The sequence below is a fragment of the Anopheles cruzii genome, chromosome 2 (assembly GCF_943734635.1).
Source record: "Anopheles cruzii chromosome 2, idAnoCruzAS_RS32_06, whole genome shotgun sequence".
Lineage (NCBI taxonomy): Eukaryota > Metazoa > Arthropoda > Insecta > Diptera > Culicidae > Anopheles > Anopheles cruzii.
In genome coordinates this window covers 51,963,295-51,982,337 of record NC_069144.1, presented here as the reverse complement: position 1 = coordinate 51,982,337, position 19,043 = coordinate 51,963,295, and the positions used below count along the sequence as shown (strand labels likewise).

At 48.6% G+C, this 19,043-nt stretch overlaps 1 protein-coding gene across 1 annotated transcript; it reads right to left on the bottom strand.

The window, feature by feature from the left end:
* Positions 1-1,342: 1,342 nt before the first annotated feature.
* LOC128278045 (protein ECT2) lies at positions 1,343-18,701 on the bottom strand. Its single transcript, XM_053016684.1, has 11 exons — positions 18,457-18,701; positions 12,337-12,472; positions 10,091-10,197; positions 9,765-10,014; positions 3,826-3,957; positions 3,331-3,693; positions 2,797-3,193; positions 2,573-2,733; positions 1,937-2,485; positions 1,685-1,834; positions 1,343-1,489 (listed from the first exon to the last, which is right to left on the bottom strand). Exons 1-11 carry the CDS (start codon positions 18,699-18,701, stop codon positions 1,343-1,345), a joined length of 2,637 nt encoding a protein of 878 aa, XP_052872644.1.
* Between the last annotated feature and the right edge of the window lie 342 nt (positions 18,702-19,043).

Sequence of the window (19,043 nt, the reverse complement as noted above, 5' to 3'; positions counted from 1 at the left end):
TTTCGGCCCTTTCATCCGGGTGCATTTTTTGTGTTGCCTTTTTTTGTTACCACTTCCACACCATCGTGGCATTCAGTCAGTGTGCGCGCTTTTCCACAATCGGTGTTAATGTTTTCCGCCGCGCTGCCCCTTTTACTATTCCGGAACACTTTGTTTCCTCCTTTTTTCACTGGTTTATTATTTTTCTGTTGTCGTTTTTCTACCGTACCGCCGGCAGACCAGCAGACCAACAGTGACCTGCGCTCGGGTTTGCTGAAGCGGAAAACTCGATGTATATCTTACCCTCGCTTTATAGTCGCCAGTCGTTCTGGCGAAAAGCGTTTGAAACATTGTGAACTTCACTGAAGCATTTAACGGATTTCGATTCCATTTGGTGTTCGCATTTGTTTATTGTACTGTCCGCACCAAAAATTAATGATAATTTGCCATTTTTTCATGGCGACCACATTTCTGTTCTCTACATTTTGGGTTCTTTCAATGGAAAACCAAATTTATATCAAATACGGTATTTCAGTTTTGTGTTGCCTCTTTTATTACGACAATTACGACGGATGCGTGTCCTTTGCTGCTCCAGAACACAGACGGGAGGGCACAAACAAAGCAGCGCGTGCACTCGGGCACGTTGAAAAATTTACACAACTGCGAACGATTAGCGAATCAAATTAACCCGTTTCCGTTGCTCTACAGCCCTCTTCGTTTGCTGTGAATGCTAAAAATGGTAAAGGAATCGAACGCCCTTTGCCACACTGCAGATTGGCGCTGCAGCCTAATAAGAACCAACGCACAACGCTCGGCTCTACCGAGGGATGTGGTTGGCGGACGGTACACAGCACACGGACATTCGTCGTTCCGGGGTAGAATTATAAATGATTTCAATTCTAAATGGTATAGCATCATTGGATGATTAAGTAAATAAGAACATTACGACAAATTACGCTGATCTCTATATGACTTAATGTCTCACTGCCCTTTGTATCCAAATAGCGGACTTCTACAAACTGCCTTCGACTAATTAAAGCCTGACGTTCCATCCGCCACGGAAAATCAAATCGCTGTCCACCTTAACTGCATTATTATCGCGTATGAAAACCTCTTCCTGCATCTTGCTCTGTACAAGCTCCTTTCGTTCCTCCTTAGGTGGAATATTTACACAAAATCATGCGTGAACTACGCACCGACGGTATACTGACGAGGACATTAAAACGCGAAACTAAACAATCACGCTCTGAGCCGGCGGGCAAATGTGGTCCGCTAGGGGAACCGGTACGGAAGCGGAAATGCGCGCAATGATTAAATTAGTTTGTAAAGAACCCTTCCGTCTCACGGTACCGCGGCGCTCATTCTAAAGGTGCCGCAGGGTTACAATCGATACCGGTGGGTTCTTATTTTTGCGCGTCGGTTGCACGGACAACGGTGCTACGAGCACGTTCGCCGTCGAAGCACCCGACGGTGATGTACCGTTCGATTCGCCCGCTTCCTCGCCGACCTCCTGTAGAGTAAAAATAGTAGAAAGTAAAATTAATTTCGTTACATTTATTACCGGGGTTTACAGAAGCGTTTAAGAGAGAGTCAGAAAAGAATGTCTGAGAGCTGAGACGCTAAAAGAGGTTAGGTTAAAAAAGAAGGACAGTGTGCATCTTATCGCTAAGCATGGTTGGGATGGTGGTGTGTCGGAGAACATTACATTTAAATTCGTACAGCTTGCCAGTTTCATCTGCGCCAGCTGCGAAGCCGGAGTTAGCGACTGAGTGCTGCCGAATGGTGATGTCATCATTGTGGACACGGCACGCTTCAGCTTCGAGGGCGTTTTGTTGAACGAAAAAGCACGTCCAACCTGCAGAGAGGAGAACAGAACAGACAGTTGAGCAAAATAGTAAAGCGCACCATCGGCCCTTTTTGGCCGCGGGATCGTGGGGCTTTGAAACCGTCTAGTTACCCTGATGCGAGTTTTCGACGCAAATTTGAACGCTTTCGCCAGCGTTCCTACATTGATGTCGCTCACATCAATGTCGACCTCCTCGGCCGTGCTGTTGATTAGAAAGTGGGCCGCATCCGGCCGGCACGCGTTCTCCGCCATCTGCTTCGACAGGCTCCGCAGGTAGACCAGCTTGTCCTGTTCTTCGTCGGCCATGTTGAACGAGTAGTGACAATCCTTGGCGTTGGGGGCCATTTCGCGACAGTTGAGCAGGAAGGCGCGCGGGCTGTCAACGATGTTAACCACCAGACGGACCGTGCTCAGCGGCATGGACTTGAGGTGCTTGTACGGTTTCGTTCCGGCGGAAGAGGACCGCGTCAGGTTCAGTGTATTGGTGTTTGGTGATTTGGCGTTGTTAAACGCACGCGAGCGCTTCTTGCACACCATGAGCGTATCGTTGAACAGAAACAGCACCAGGGGATCGCCACGGTCGATAAGGTTGTCAATGTCGGACAGCGCGGTCACCTCGCAGCGGGATACGAATTTACGGTGCGATGATACCAAAAGGAACTACGGCCAGAAGGATGGGTAATTAAATTAAAAAAGTGCTAATGCGTTCCGCTACCAGGTAGACACACACGCCCGCGATCCACCTACCGGGCATTCGTCGATGTGCTTAAAAATGTCGAACAGTGCCATCTGGCCTTCGGTTTTACGCTTATCCTCGTTAATGTACGTCATCACCTCTCTGATTGCTGTCAGTGCGTCCTTCAGCTTCTGTTTGTCGGCGTTCGTTTCGGCCGTTTGCTCAAAAATGTCTACGCGGATAGAGGGAATCTTTAGCGAAATCATAAACCGGCTTTGTTTTTGCCACACCTCACCTTTCAACAGCAAACTAATGCTGGGTAGTCGCTGCACCGGACGTATCATTAGATCCTGCAGCGACTGTCGGCCACACTCGGGCTTGGCCTGGTTAATTTTGAGGAATGCATGAAACCGCGGGTTGCTTGTATCGCACTGCACGAGCGTTTCCTTCATCTGCTCGAAAAAGTTCACGTACGGTGGGTAAGCTTTCAGCAGATCTTCCCGATAGTCGAGCACGATCTGTCCGATCATTGCCTCTTCCGACCAGTTGCCGTGGATTGCCTGCAATCGGGCCAGCATCCCCTTGTGCACTTCATAGATGGGGAGGAAATTGCCAAAAATGGACCTTAGCTCCGATTTGTTGAGAAGCGCACTCTCGCTCTCAACCATCTCTTCCAACGGTTCTTTAAAGAGCTGCATACATACAAATGAAAACCGAAAAGAAATGGGATCATCGATAGTGCTTTTAACTAAGCATTGATAAAGAGTCAGGCAAATTCCTGTGCATTTTTTCGCTTGCACGAACAATGCTCGTGCTGCAACCAACCTACCTTCACGATGCTCTCCAGGATGCCAACGTAGTTCGATTCTGTGTGGAAAAAGTCCGTAAAATAGTGATAGCGCTTCGTTTGCTTCTTGGCCGGCTGCTGCTCCAACGGCGCTTCGCCCGCCTCCGAGATGACGTTGCGCTTGCTAGCCTCGTGCTTGTCCGGGCTGGTGGTGCAATCAAGAAAGCTACCTGAAACCGACAGTAAGCCAGCATCGGAGACGGATGACCGCCGTTTGCCCACGCTGAGCGGAGTACCTTCCGCCGGTGTTCTCTGCGACAGTCGTTTACGTTTCCGCTTGTTGAAGCTCACTGGAAGCGAATCTCGCCGATCGACCACCGGTGTATGGGCAATGCTTTCCAAATACTGAACACACGGTCGAAAAGTCGAGAAAGAAAAATTGAGAGATCGAAAATGGTTTACCCGTCGAACGGATGAACACATCTGGGTGGTCCCCACCATCGCCACCTTTGAAGTGAACGGAGAAGATAAACTTACGTCGGCAAAAAGGAAGTCGATCTCATTCGCGTATCCTGCCTGGATCGTGTACCAAAACCAGTCCGCCTTTACGATGTGAGTGTTTTTGTTCTTTGTTTCCAGCTTCGAATGCACGGCGTGCTCGTCAACGACCTTGATATGACGAAAGAAATGATAAGTAGATTAAAAAAAGATAAAACAACCCATAAAATAATCAAACAATCGATAATAAGCAATAGGGTAACAAAGCATTAAAGCTAATTCATAAAGCAAAGAAGGAAGATTATTTTTTTGTTAGAACGTTGCTGACTACCGGTTATTGATTGGTTAAAACAAACATAGTTAGTTAAGCGTGAAAGAATGGAAAATGATTAGTGTACGATTTATTGTAGCGCATCGTTGAGTTTCACTAGCAAAGCACTTGAAGCAAAAAAAATTACCCAAGCCATTGCGAAACAATTAATCCCATGCGAAGGCAGAATGACAACGCAAAAAAAGACATTTTTCATCAAAAGGATGTCACGTTCGTTCGTCTCTTTCCCTCTGTTTTCTCTCTTTCTCTCTTTCTTTCTTTTCTTTGCTCTTGATCGGATAGATTTAACGAGGTACTATTGTTGGATGCTCTTTGCTTCTACCAAAAAAATAAAAAAAAAACTCTACGCTCTCATATAACTCTAATGACTTGCCGTTGGCCTCGCGGGTTGGAAAAAACGGTACATTTTTATGGGCCATCATTTAAACGCAAATAAAAACGGAACGGGCATGAATTAACAATCAAAAAGCATATAGTGCCGTGAGCGCCATCGAGCGACGAATCGAAGGGTGTTAAAACCAATCAACAAGGTGTTGAACGGTTTTCATTTTTTCGTACTACCCATCGTCCATAATCTATCAGCTTTTAAATCACCTGCCTGGTTAGTCAGGGGGGGGAGAGGTCGTTAACACGATCGATCGAGGAACGCCGGATAGTGACAGATGAATATTTAGGGTCCTCCAAATATCCTGCTCCGTCCTCCGGGGCCCTGCAACAAGTGTCGGTTTTAACGGGCGCGCATTGATTTACGTGGATTTACGATTTTTTTTTTCTGTCGAATTTCGTCAGAAAACAGGTCAAAAAAATTGGCTCTCACTCAGTTTATTGCAATTTTGACAGCGCATCGCGTAAAAATGGGATGCTTGAAATCTTCTACATTTAGCACCGAAATTGCAAATTTACAACAATCTGGCTCATGCGTTAATGAAAGCAAAAAACAATTTCAATCGCGAACCTCCTGACGACAGCAAAAGCATTGTGCAAAAGTAACTTCAAAGAAGAGTTAACAACATACATAGAGTTCCCAGAATGAATTCATGTTTATGATGTTTCGTTTACAAAATTGAAATTGGATGATGGCGAACATTTTGAAAGACAACATGAAACGGAATTTATGATAGCATGGAAATAAGCATAGTTTAATTCAAAAAATTATATTCTACGCAAGTCACTATATTGTCGTTTCTATGGATTCTGGAAGAACCTGGAGGGAGGCGTAGCTGAAAAAATATATGCGTAACAGGCCAACACAACTCACTTCTACCACAGCCACAAAAAACTTTACTCTCTCTCTCTCTCTCTCTCTCTGCTATTACCGCCATTTCAGAACTGTTTGGAGCCCGAATTTTACGCTCTTCTAAATCAATTGATCGAAACAAACTATTTGCTCGTAAACCTCAACTCAGCCACAATAAATCAAAAGTACTCACACATCACCCACCGTTCGAGAGAAGGTTAATCTAACAACATCTACTAGGGAGAAACATGCAACCACCACGACACGACAGAACACCCGGGCATAGTTTAGATTTCCTCCACATTCGCAAACATACGAACATGTTCGTGTTTTTTGGTGAGATGAAGGATATATGCGGGGAATCGGCTCAATGCAATGGTTCCGAATCGAGATCGCATGTGGATTTTTCGTTTGTTGGGAAAATGATGATAGTGTTACTATAAATACCGGAATCATGTCGGCGTCGGTACCGACTGCACCGCAGTAGACCATTGCCGTTGGAGACGTGGTTGCGCCGCTAGTCTTTTCGTTTGCCGCCGTTTCCATTGACATTTCCTCGTCGTTTGCGAAAAGAGGAGTTACGGCAGTCGCAATGCCAGCGGTACCGGTCGCAATAGAATGCCGTTGATGCAGCGCAAACGGTGCGGGTTTTCCGCGACTCCTTGTCACCATCTTCGACGAGGAGTCACCACCGTTAAATCCGCCGAACGGTGGTGCAACCGGAGTTTTAAAATCAACTTCACTGCGCTCCGCTCCTCCTCTCTGTTGTTCGGGCGTATGGGGCTCAGCGGTAACGGAGCCCACCTCTTGACCGGTCTTGAAGTTGCACACCTTTTTCAAACCATCTAGATTGGTGGACGTCAATAGGCCGACGCCCTTGGACTTGATCGGCTTTGGCGTATCCTTACGACCGCCTTTCGTGATCTTGTCGCGAATGCTTCGCAGTTTTTCCTTCACCGGTTTCTTGATCGACTCGTTGAACGTCGTCTCGATCGAGGTGATCGACGTGATGGACGCGTTCGGATCGACCGAGTTGCGGCGCGAGCGTAGCATACTTTTGATGGGCGTTTTGATCGCTGCAAAGCTCATGCTGCGCCGTATGCCGCGGGTTATGGAACCCGTGCGCGTCAGTTTCGGCTTTTTGGCCGAACCGCCACACACACCACCGCCATACATGACACTGGACGCGATCGATATGTCCACCGAGAGCATCGACTGATCGTCGAAGCTGTCCTCGGTGCGCTTGCGTTTGTACGCCTCCCGACTGGCGATAACGTAATCGTCCGCATCGTCATCATCGGTATCGTCATCGACGTCATCTTTTTGGTGCGACTGCCTCCCTTCGCCCTTGGCGAACATGTCTTTCTGCTTCAATTCACCCGAAGGACCACTCGGCTTCAAAATCGGCGATATGTTGTTCGGGTTCAGGAACTCGTTCGCTTCGCCCGATGTCAGCACAACTCCATCCGCTTGCCGGCATGCCGTGGCTACGCTCGTCCCGACAATTTCATTTTCCACCTCCGGTTCCTCGTCGATGTACTGCATCCCAGGGGATACCACAATCGATGCACGACATGAGCGCCGTTCCGCGAACTGATTGTTATCATTCTCTGCAACGCTCATCAGCTGCTCACCAGCGTGACGTGGCCGACCGAACCGATTGCTTTCGACCATGCCTTCCGCCGATTCGTTTTCTTCCGGCAACACCGGAAGTATGACATTGCTACCACCGGTATGCAGCACTTCCCGTAGGCCATCCGTTTCCTGATCGCCACTGTCGATGGTTTCTTCTCCACACGGATGCTGCTGGTTTCCGGCCTCGGATTCCAGTTGGTCTTGCGGCGGCGGTGTTACGGGTGGTCCCGATTGCGTCGGAGAACTGGTGCAGACGGGCATCGTAGCCTCTACAAAGTGGGCACCCCCATTGGGCATAACCTGGAAAAATGCGATCATTTTGGCGATGTTGTGTGTTTAGAGGAGCGTGCAGGTGATGAAACGAAGATTACGCCGAGAAAGAAGTCTAGTCCGTTCCCTATTACCTATTATCGGAAACTGAATAACCTTCCGTTTTGACCGGTACAGCTCATGCTCCTAGATTTCTCTCTCTTTCTTCGGCCTCCGGCCTTTTATCACATTCTATCGTGCCCTATCTTTCCTTCACAGTTTTCCTCACTGTCTGTCTCCCTTCGTTTCACATTATTTTGCTCGTTCGCACTTGCCACTTGTGTCCGATGGTCTCTACCACCACTAGCCCTACTCCAGGATCACAGCATCCCGATGGCCGATAGCTGATTTATGATCAATTATTTAACCATTTCCGCTGATAGACACGCCGCAAATCATCGCCCATGCATCCGCAGCCACCATCCAGAGGTGACCGCAATTTCCGCGCATCAACCACACACAACAGCAAGGGGTGCATCACTTCCGCCAAGACCCCGACACCGAGCTGCTGCTCCACCACTGCCTCGTGGTCGCAATTAATCAATTAAAGCTTTTCGAATGCTCCATCATCAACGACCATCGAGCGCAAATAAGTTAGGTTACGGTAACAGGAATGAAAGAGCCTGACCATCCTGCGCTCCCGCGCCCAGGATGAAATGCCGATTGCAATTGCGATACTCGAACCATTCGGCAGCGGCGCGTTATAGTGTGACCGAGCACCGGTGGCAAGAGAATGACGATAACCACACCCGGCGTAAAAACGAATCCCTGCATTCAGTGCGAGCATCATCGCTGAATCGCTCAACGTTGTCCATTAATTACACATTGAATAAATTGTAAACGCACCACGGCACAGTGTGCTCTCCATATATCAAAATGTACTTCGTGGACCTCCTGGGCCACCTCCGTCGCGAGATTGGTCGGCGATAAATTTACCAATCCATTACGTAGGGAAATGGAAAATCAATCCCATTGCCGCAGTATGGGAAAAACGGTACTGCCGGACATGAGTTATGGCGAACCGACGAGCATCGTTAGGAAACGCGTCGTTCGCAGCACACGTTAAACAACTCGGTGGGTTGCGCATCAAGAGATGCACTTAGCGCACTGGATGCTGGATTTAGATTGAATGCACCGAGCTGTGCACGGTGGGGATTTGTCGGTATTTGTTGATTGGAAAAATCAATTCTCTGAGCGGAGCGCGGAGAGTACCGATCCGATGACAAACGGCGGAAGGAAGACGACGGCCGGCGGATCGGCCATAGCATGCATAATTACATGTCATAAGCTCCCCTATTACACACTCGATTAAAAGCGTATTAGTTATGCAGGCACACACACAAACAAAAGCTTTCGGATTTCACGCCGTGGCGAAAGCGCACACCCTTCCTAGGTGCCATTATCGAGTGGTATTATAGCGGCTATCTTAACAATTCTAGCTGTGACTGTGGCAAAAAAAAATTATCAATGAAATTGGGGAGGGATAACATTCAATAATCAAACCCTGGATGCCTGTCAACAGATTTACTTTAATACACTTTGGCTCCGTTCATACAGAAGAAAAGAAAATGCGAACAAAAACTTTGTCCTGGATGCAAGCCTTTCTCCGCCCGCCTCCGCCCTTTGAAGTCCGCCTCGCACAGTCCTGTGGCTACTAATGACACCTAAAACCCTGTTTTTTCTCCTGCGTTCGAATGTATGTATTCTACAATATATGTCACACTTAAGGTAAGGGTATCTGATTTATTGTGATGAGCTATCAACGATGAGTTGGACGTAAACGAAATGCAGCTCATTTTGCGCACCTTCTGGTAATCTGTTACAGGCGTCCGAGAGTTTTTGTGGGGCACTGGGTGAGAAGTGATGTTCTGTTGGGAAGCTACGTATTGGTACACTATTCGTGCTATACCATTCCTCCTCTCATGACTGACTATCGGGATCGCGCGTTACAGGAAGTAGAAGTGGAACATTGTTCATGCGGTGACACTTTCCGTGACAGTATTCCCTTCATCATACACACCCGAGCTTGTTTGTTAATTTTAATTACACAATGTACACAACAAGAAACGTTACAATTTAAACACGGACATAGAGCACGAGGAAACGAGGGCCCCACTCGGCACGACGACAATCGCAACAAATAGTAGTCCCCTTTAAACGAGCCACCTCAACGTAGTCAATAGCAAAAGAAAGAGAGAAAGAAAACAACGTCTAGAGCACGAAACACGCACCGGTTTAACATTCATCTAACCCAAACGGAACAAACAAAAACCAAACACTCTTTGGGTGCATTGGTGGTGATGGTGTGTAGTTGAGATGTGAGTCGAGCATAGATGCAGCATGTGAAGTGAGCATAAAAGACCATCCCCACCACGGGTCATGCGTGGCACCGCAATCGTAAGTCACTGTAGGTTGCTGGAGGCACAAGGGTCAGGGTCAGGTAAAGGGGTCAGACTGTGGACTTACCACGTGCGAACATTCGGGATCGTCGAGCTCGGTTGGAATGCCCCCGTTCGTTTTCAGCACATCGATCATGTGCTGCCGCTCGTCCTCCTGGAACCCGAAGAAGCACACCTTGTGGCCCTCGAAAACCTTGACCCGGTGCTGGTTGGTGAACGTCTCGGTAGTAGCACTGAAATTTGGGTCGTGCCGATTTTTCCAAGCCTCCATTACCCAATCCACGCGAATGATGGCCAACCGGAAGGTCGTTGCATACCTGGAGGAGAGGATTACGGAATTAGTTACTGTACTCTTGTGTGCACCACGGCCGCTTGTAAAGCCAAACCACTTACCGGTATTTTCTGCCAGAACTATAATTGCATATCAGGTGGGTCACCTTAGTGCCCATGTCGCCCCGTACAGAGCCTCCCATCGAATGAATCAACCCGATCATATTCGTCTGCAAAGAAGAAAGAGACAAATTAAGGCTCCACACATCACCATCAGTTGTTTTCAGAAGATCCCGTTTCAGGCGAGCAATGGGACGAGGTCCACAGGTCCCATAAATTGCACCCCTGGCATGCGCCATACTTACTATTCCAAACGAGCAGAAGCCAGATAATGCTTTTGTTTTGTGGCGGTAATTAGAATGCGCAAGCGTTGCCCACAGAAATTGCCCAGAAACACCAGCAACGTTTGGCAACGTGCAATAAGCATAATTTTTCCATATATATTTACCCAAACCCAAAAAAACCGCGGGGTTCGGGAACATTTCGAAGTCAGTCCACTGTGCCCGTACATCTGGAAGAACGATTCTGGCGCAACACAGTGACGGCACCAAAGCAAAAATCAACATAACAAACCGATGAATCATGGCACTCGGGGTACAGCCATTCTGTCGTGGCCCCGCCGTTCTGGCGTTGCATTGCGACAAACGAGAGTAATTCGTATTCCGAACAGGTACAACGATTACTGGCGACTAATTTTATTTAACCCTACACAAAACAGCAGTAAGCATATTGCTACGTTTCACTCCCAACCCGTCGTAGTACACGCAAACTTCTTTTTCGGAGGGCATAAAATTTGTGTCGCGACAAGCACACGATGTTCATGTTGAAATCGAAGGTCCAAAAAAATAACGTGTACCTCTGTGTAAGATACACAAACCGTTAACCCACGGTACTGAAGTCCAGTGTATCAAAAACTGAACCCCGCGAAAAAGTAAAAAATTCGTGAAATTCGCGGTAAAGTCACCGGTTGACTCAGAATAACCAACAATCAGCGACGCGACCCTTACCACGGTTCGCTCCAATTCCGCATCACGGCCATCGAAACAAGTCACGGAAATAATAAGGGCATTGCTGGATCCACGTGACCAGAGAAGCGATCGAAATCGTCCATCGTCACCGCCGGTGATCGTTCAGGGCCGGTGGTCGCCGCCGCTCAGGGGTGGCAAAAGCAAAATCCTTACAAAACGATGACACGGCGGAAGCGCTAGCTGAGCGGTAAATCACGGGGAATAGGAAGCTACAATCTCATAACACCTTGCTGTGACGAGACCCGTAGTAAGCACGGCCACGGTCCCGACGCTTCGTGTTAGCGTCGCCCTGGACACTAGCAGCCGACTTCCGGTTGAGACGCCGTGTCCCAGGCTACAGCGCGCGCCATAATCAATTTTACTAATGACGTCTTTATCGATCAGTGCCTGGCGTTACGCGCAGATCTTCCTTTGGGCGTCGCCCCTCCGGTTCGCCGGGTCAACTGCAGCCAGGGCATTGGCAAGGACGTCACGTTTTCACCCTACAACTTTTGCAGCTGATTAATAATCGTAGCAGGAATCAATTTACCCTCGTTGATTCCCACCGGTGGCCACTGCAGAGAGCGTGCGGGCCTTTCCTTTCGGCCAGGGCCACCAGCCATCGGGACCAAAACTGCACCCACTACACCACCGTCGTGGGCCACCGCAGACCGCAGGCGATGAATTGTGATGAATACAGGAAATTATTCAAATTCATGTCCTCTTCGTCCCAAACCCGAGATGAGGCGAGATGTCCTAGCTCATCGTAAGCGCACGGCGTCTTGCCGGACCGATGGTATTATCCTGGACCGATCCGGGAGTCGGTGGTGTCCGGCGCACAGTAATGCTGAAAATTGATGACTTGAAGGTCCAGCCGACAGCAGGCGATAACCCACCCGAACAAAAAAAAACAGAAACGCAGCATCCTTTCCGTGGTCCGGGCACCCGCTCAGAAATTCAATAATGAAAGGATGGTAATTGCTGTCCCTTTCCATTCCGCTTGGAATTCCCGTCAAGAACCCGAATTGAGGCTCGCATCCTGGTCCGGGTTGTAGCCCTTTGAATTCCGGAACGGTAGCACACAAACGACCTAATCAAACTTGGCACAAACTAATGAAACCTTTCATCACCGACCACACGCAGGATGTGCCCTTCCGAAGGCCTGCCGTAGTTACAGGTTTACGCACACTGGGCACCCCCGGCTCATACATAGGAGCAACACAGTCAACCGTTATTTTTCGTCCTGGACTGTCCGAGGAAATTTACGCTACAGCTTCAGGCACGCATGCTCGATCGTCTTACCAGTTCATCCTTTTTGCGAAAACCCGTGAAACAGGTGACGACGCCACGCATGCAGTAGTTGTAGATGGGACGGCTGTTCCACGTCAGCCCTTCGTTGAATCTTACAGCCTGCTGTAAGGCCGGTGGCCCCAGGATCCTGAAGTGGAGAGAAATAAAATGAAAAGAAAATGTGAGCATCAGAAAACGAATAAACAGGGACGAGATCCTAACCACTACTAATAACCGCAATTATGGTAATGGCTGGGGATCCGCTGGTCTACGAACTACGAGCCATTTTCGAGCAACTATTTCACCGAAACAAGAGCGGTGCAATCGACGCGTCCTTCCACCCTCTTCGCCGTCCTTGGTGGTTATCGGGACTTTCGGGAAAATAAGAATGCAATTGGTCCATCATCACCCCCAGGACGTGCTCTGCCGGTTCCTTCGCCGGTATGCCGGAGAACCGGCCGCAAATTGGTGCAAACTTTTCGGCACAAGCATCTTCATTAAAATCAAATATTAGTGCAACTTTTTCGTTCGTTTCTCTCTCTCTCTCTCTCTGTATCCCTCTCTGTCTCTTTCTCCTTCTCTAGCTGGAGATGATGGTGTTTCTGTTTCATTTTTTATCGGTTCTCCGGTTCGGTTGGCCCCTGAAGTTGGCCCCCTGTAGAGGTTGTTCATCGACTTCGAATCTCTGTGTGCAAACAAACTTCGCTCGGTCGTGTGGTCGTCCTCCGACAACGGACCGACTTTCGCGGCAAGCCACCGCCACCATCGGTACTCCGGCACCACCCCCCACGGCACTCGATGAGCGTTCAGGGGCAAAAAGATTCACTTTCCACTCTCCCAGACCAGAGGCCAGGGACAACCTCCCACCAACGGAAACCTCCGCAAGAGGAGGCACATTGTTTTCGTTGTTGCCCGAAGAGAGCCCACTCGAGTGGGTGGTTGTGAGCGCGCTTCGGTTTGTTACCTTTCTCGCCCGGTTTCTCAAAGGAAATGCTTTGCCAACAGTGCCTTCCGAGCTGCGTCGCGAGACACGCCGCCACAACTGCTCTCGGCGCTACGCTGTAAAGCGGATAATTAATCAGGGAGCAAACAGCGCCAGCACAACAGGTAGCATCTAGTAGCGCCGCGCCAAGGATATAGAGAGAGAGCCGAGCATGGATTAAAATGTGAAACAAAGCCCCACTTCTCAAGGGCGCACCAGCAAACGGGCCCTCTTGTAGGTGGATCACTTATTCTGCCATTTATTCTCGACGCTTTACCTTCATCAGCGCACCTGGATGACGCTGGTTCGCGCGTCACACGAGAGGCAGAGGATCGGCAGCCTTGCCCTCGACGCGACACGACTTCGAGAGCTGTGCACTAATGAGCTGTGTGTGGTAAAACCCGACAACTTTCTTGTGGTCGCTCTGAGCATCGGAAAAGTGGACGGGCAACCGAAGAAAATAAAGAGGATCAGAATAAAAAAATAAAAGTCCAGCCCTGGCGTTCTTGCCGTGGGATACGATAATTAAAAAACTATGATGACTCGCCCGAGCAGCACCGGGGCAGCAGGAGGGAAAACTACGGAAAACTAGCGCTCTATTGTCATTATTTCACTCAGCACATTTTCACGATCCTGCCGCATGCCGCTCACTCGCTGCTCTCCCAGGGGGGCTCGGTTCGAGGTAATGATGGGGCCAAGACACGGTGCTGAAAACTCCCCCGGCGATCTTTAAAACAGGGCACGCAGGACGGGAAGGTCTGTGCGACGTCGGCGGGCTGGACCGGACCGGAACTAAGTACTCTGCTCGACCAGCGAGCTCATTGAGCGGAACAGGAAGAAATGGAAGAAAATGGGTTGGAAAATTGTTTCCTCTCTGCTGCTGCTGCTTGCCGGTTTTTTCCCCGTCTTTTTCTCTGCGAGTTCAACAAAAACGTAGCCAGCCGACAGCAGATATCGTTGAAGCGAAATCGATTTATCGGAAGAAAAACCGACCAATGAGCCCGTCCGTTGGCCGTCGTTTCTGAGGCGAAGGATGAAGATTGCGAGTGAGAGATTCACTCACATAGTTCACCTTTATCGGGCAGCCATCGCTTCCCCATCGTGTGGCCCCCCGGAGAGGTCAGGGAGCTTGTCGTCTTTCGTGAAAGGATAAAGGTGTTTCGTATGTTACCGCGTCGCATCCCCATCCGTGACGTGTGGTCGTCCCCACCCAAAGCCCATTATAGCCCAGAGAATCTTGAGAGCTCCGGAGGACTCGTGTAGCAGCTCGTTGCATGCCTGCAAGCGGTGAGCCGAACAGAGAAAGAGAGAGAACAAGAACTGGAAGTACTACGCCCGAGGTGGTGGAGTTCCGATTTCAAAGCCAACACACGGAACCTTAGTTATTCGACTTTAACAGATCCATTGACGCACCCGGAGACTCAATCCGGCAACCGGCAAACTGTAGCGAAAATTCAAGGAATAGACGCATCTTCTAGTTGAAAATGAGACACTTTCTGTGTCGGTTTCGCTCCCGCTGCAGCAGTTGCGGGTGATCGGCACGGCTCATAGGTCTCCGCCCATACACCCCCAACACCCCAAAGTGTATGTTGGACATAAAAGAAGGATATGTCTTAGATCATCCCCTAGAGCACGCAGGGTTTTTTCTCATTCCACGCTACGAACCACAGCAAGACAAGATGAAGTGTTTAAAAGGCTCACTTTAAAACCACTTTCCGCTCCAGATTGGAAGCCAAACAACTTTGCTAATGAAACTCGACCGATCCGAGGATGGTTGCAAGGCGTGAGAGGGTCACTGCGGTACGAGTACGACGCACTCCTTTCAACAAATGTAGCACAAATCGATAACTGAACAGAAATGCGTATCCAAACTGCTCTACTTCTATAGTTGATACTTCCGGAATATCCGAGTAGTAAAAATGCATCTGTTCATGGGCAGAAATTAAAACCGAAATCGAGCAAATTATGCCCAGAGTGCACGAATGGGAAGACCGATCACACCCGTGCTGTAAAATTTGTGATACACAGACCAGATAACGTATACGGGAACCGTTTATCGCATCTTCCGTGTTCCTTAACACAGATATACTGAGAAGTGGTTTTGCACGGACGGATGTCTTACGGCGATCTAAAACAAAGCACAGGATGAGTCACAGAAACCCCGCCGTGGCGCAATGGCACGGTTTCGTTTATTGCAACTATAAAATTAATTGTTCATCTGCGCCAAACTGTTTGCCAATAGCGCGATCCCGGAGATCATGGTTTCGGTTTATATGAAGCTGCAGTTCGCCACCGCCAATTGTCGGTTAGCTGTGCCATGGGCCATCGCCGTCGATACTCCCCGGCTCGCATATGTGGTCGACCGTTTCGGCAGCAGAAAATTGAACGGATCCCTGGCGCTCCTGGAAGGGCTATCGTTGGCTATCGTTTACTAAGCTCACCAAACGCCAAACATCTTTGAAGCATTTTTCCCGCTTTTTGCTACGCCAACGGGCTAGTGAGCTCAGAGATTAAATAGATACTGTTATTTTATAGCTTTTATTGGCTCCGGGGATGTTTTAACGACACCACCAGCTACTCGCTATCGCCAAATATCAGATATCGGTCCTACGGTTTGAAGTGGACTCGATAGTAGTACTGCACTGACTGCGTTTTTTGCCATCCTTTTATCGTTAACTGCAGTTAACAAAAATGTGTTCAAACCGGCCAATCGCTATTACGGTTGGTCTTCAATCTGCTGCTATTAATAACTGCACGCTCCCCGTCCGGAAAGCGTCATTCAACGCACTTTTTGCAATGAATTCGATAGAACGCATCGTTCATCGTTAAACAGATATCTTATTTTCGATAGTGTTCGATTATTAAATGGATCAAGTTACTGAAATGTGGAAAACAATAAAACGATTACCGCCTATAACGGGGGGCATAGTCGATGAAACATGAGCACCTTCCACAACTTCTTCCCCTAGAATGGCGTTGCGAACGAAACGCACGCAATAATAGCCTGCGGCAATCGCTTTTATGAGCACCCTGTCAAGTGCCTTATCGAGAAGTTCACGGAAGCAGTGAAAGCGGAAAGCGGGCTATAAAGCCGAACTAAATGGTCGAGTGGTACTCGAGAAGTTACTTCGTGACCAGAACAATTGCGTTAAGCGTGATGCACAACGACTGATGCGGTATTATTTGGATATCATGTGTGGGTTACATCGCTGAGCGTATTCTCCACACACAAAAACCGCTCCATGTAATGGATCATTTCAATGAAACATTTCATAAATTTAACACCCTCAATCCGTATCGCTAGCTCAATTTAGCGAACCCACTCGCTTCCGGCATTCAATTACTCTGCCAACGATTTTATGCTACATAAAATGCCACTCAACACCCACCACACACACGGTACGCCTGGGTGTGGGCCAGAGAGGTGACTTGTTTTACGCTAGATAATTCACTTTAGTAACCTGAATGCACCAGCCAGTGTGTGGTGTAGTTTATGCTTGACATTCGTTATGCAAAGTGCGTACAATATTCAGACCGGTGCGCAGCGAGAAATAAGCACCACCGCGAACCCGTTGGCCCCGAACCTTTTATCGGGATCCTGTCCGGGATCCGATCGAACGTCCGTCGATTGCGCGTGGTTCCCGTGGTGCCGCCGCGTAGGTGGTCAAAAAAGTAGCGCACTAAATATTTATGGCTAGTCGACGACGAGGGCATTAAAATTTACTCACCGTTCGTCATACGTACCGGGGGCTTCATTTACCGACTCACCCGGCCACCATTCCTAACGTTACAAAATCCGATTTTATCTCCTGTGACAAATTGAATCTCTAATCGAATGACGATAAACTAGGCAACGGCTAAACGGAAAGGAAAGCGACCAAAAATTTACTAGCCAACTTCCGGCCGGAAGGGGCGGCACTTATCGCCAGCGAGAACCGTGACCAGTTTGAACACGTGTCCGGACTGCTTTTTTCTACCCGATGCATTACGTTGAAGTGGCCCGTTAAAATCAACCGTTGCTCGGAAGCTGCGAGGAGAAAAGTGCTGCCGACTTACGTGGTGTCACAGTTCGCAAAACGCACAGCGAACCGAGTGCACCTAGCGCTGCTCAGCGCTTCCAAGGGCAGAAGCTTTTCCAGGAAAGCTTAAAATGCTGCTCTTTCAGTGGATGGATTACTGTGCACGGTCAGAACTGCCCTCGGCTCACGGCATACAGAACTACTTAAAAGGGTTTCTAAGTGCACCTTTGGCAGGCGAGTTGCAGTTGAAGCAGAAACTAACTCTCAATATTACCAACGTCCAAAGCAGCTAACTCTTGAGCTGAATATGTTTATAATCCTTCTTTAAATCACTGTAACGATTTCAATCCAGAGTCGAATTTATTTTTCATTTAGCGATAGTTAGAATAACTTTATCTGCAATCTTTTCTAAATTAATTATAATTTAATTATTCATGATAATCTTCATTCTTCGGGTAACTTCGAGTTAATCAGAGTTTACACTTGCGCTTGCATCAAATTTTGACTTCCAACTGAGAAATACTTGCTAATTTATTGATTGTAAAGACGTTCTTTCGTTCTTTTAAGTATAAAAAAAGGATGTTAATTTAGTTTTTGAACTAACGCAGGAAAAAATCCAACAGTATTAACTGTTAACCTTTTAACTGTGACAAAACGTTGACTGTGACAAACGTTCAAACCTAGCTTGCTATCATCATAAATCACTGAAAAAGGCTGGTCATAATGTTATCATCTTTCAAATAATTAAAATTGGATATGAAAATAGTTTTCGCAACATTTTATTGAAAAAACAAAAACATCCTTTCCCGTTATTGGCCCGTTAATTTACTTCGCACATCATAGTTTACTTGCAAGTACTGCGCGACCGGCAACTGCTTCGCACCACCACCAGCAGCACCTCCACGTGGTAAAGAGCAATCTCAAACCGATACCATCTTAATTGCGTTCCGCACATCCGCTCATTGTATCGCACAGTGGCAGCAAATGTCCCGAAGACGAGCAGCAAATGGAAGATGGCTTTAATAAACCTCGCCCAAGATCCTGCGCGTCGTTAATGGGCGGTGGCGCTCGATATTTGCGCCGCGAGCTAGGAACCTACAACCCGCCACCCCACCGACCACCGATTCTTACCGTTGCTTGGCGCGATTGATCGCATCGTAAACTGGTCCCTCGAAGTCGTTCAGCACAAACACCGTGTTGAGGCTGTCGTCGCCGCCGTCGTCGTCGCAGGCGAGATACTCGGCACCGGTGTCGGAGGTCACCACCGGCAGCTGGAAGGTTTGCGCGGCCGCAACCGTGGTTGCATCGTGCGCAACCGACCCCACCAGACATATCCGAGTCATTTCCGGCATCGACGAAGCCGTCGATATCGACATCGCTGCTGAAAGCAGAGGAGAAAGATGAAAAGCGCTCCGTTAACGATTGCCAGTAACTTGCGTGGCGGCGTAACTGTTAATGGGGCACACCAGAATGGCGCTCCCCCGCCCCCCCCCCCCCCCTCCCTAAGCATCTACGACCGCACCCCGCACAGTGCGAGATAAGAATAAGTTCTCCATCCGTCATAAACGGTTCCTTCTGCGCCGCTGCCCGGGGGCCGAAACAGGGCAGATGTTGATGATGTCCCCACCACCGTTAGATGCTGCTCCTAGTCCTGGACCTGTTGTCGTCGTTTGTAGCGAGTCGGCGAAAGGATATAAAAGTTGGGTGCGGCCGCCGGA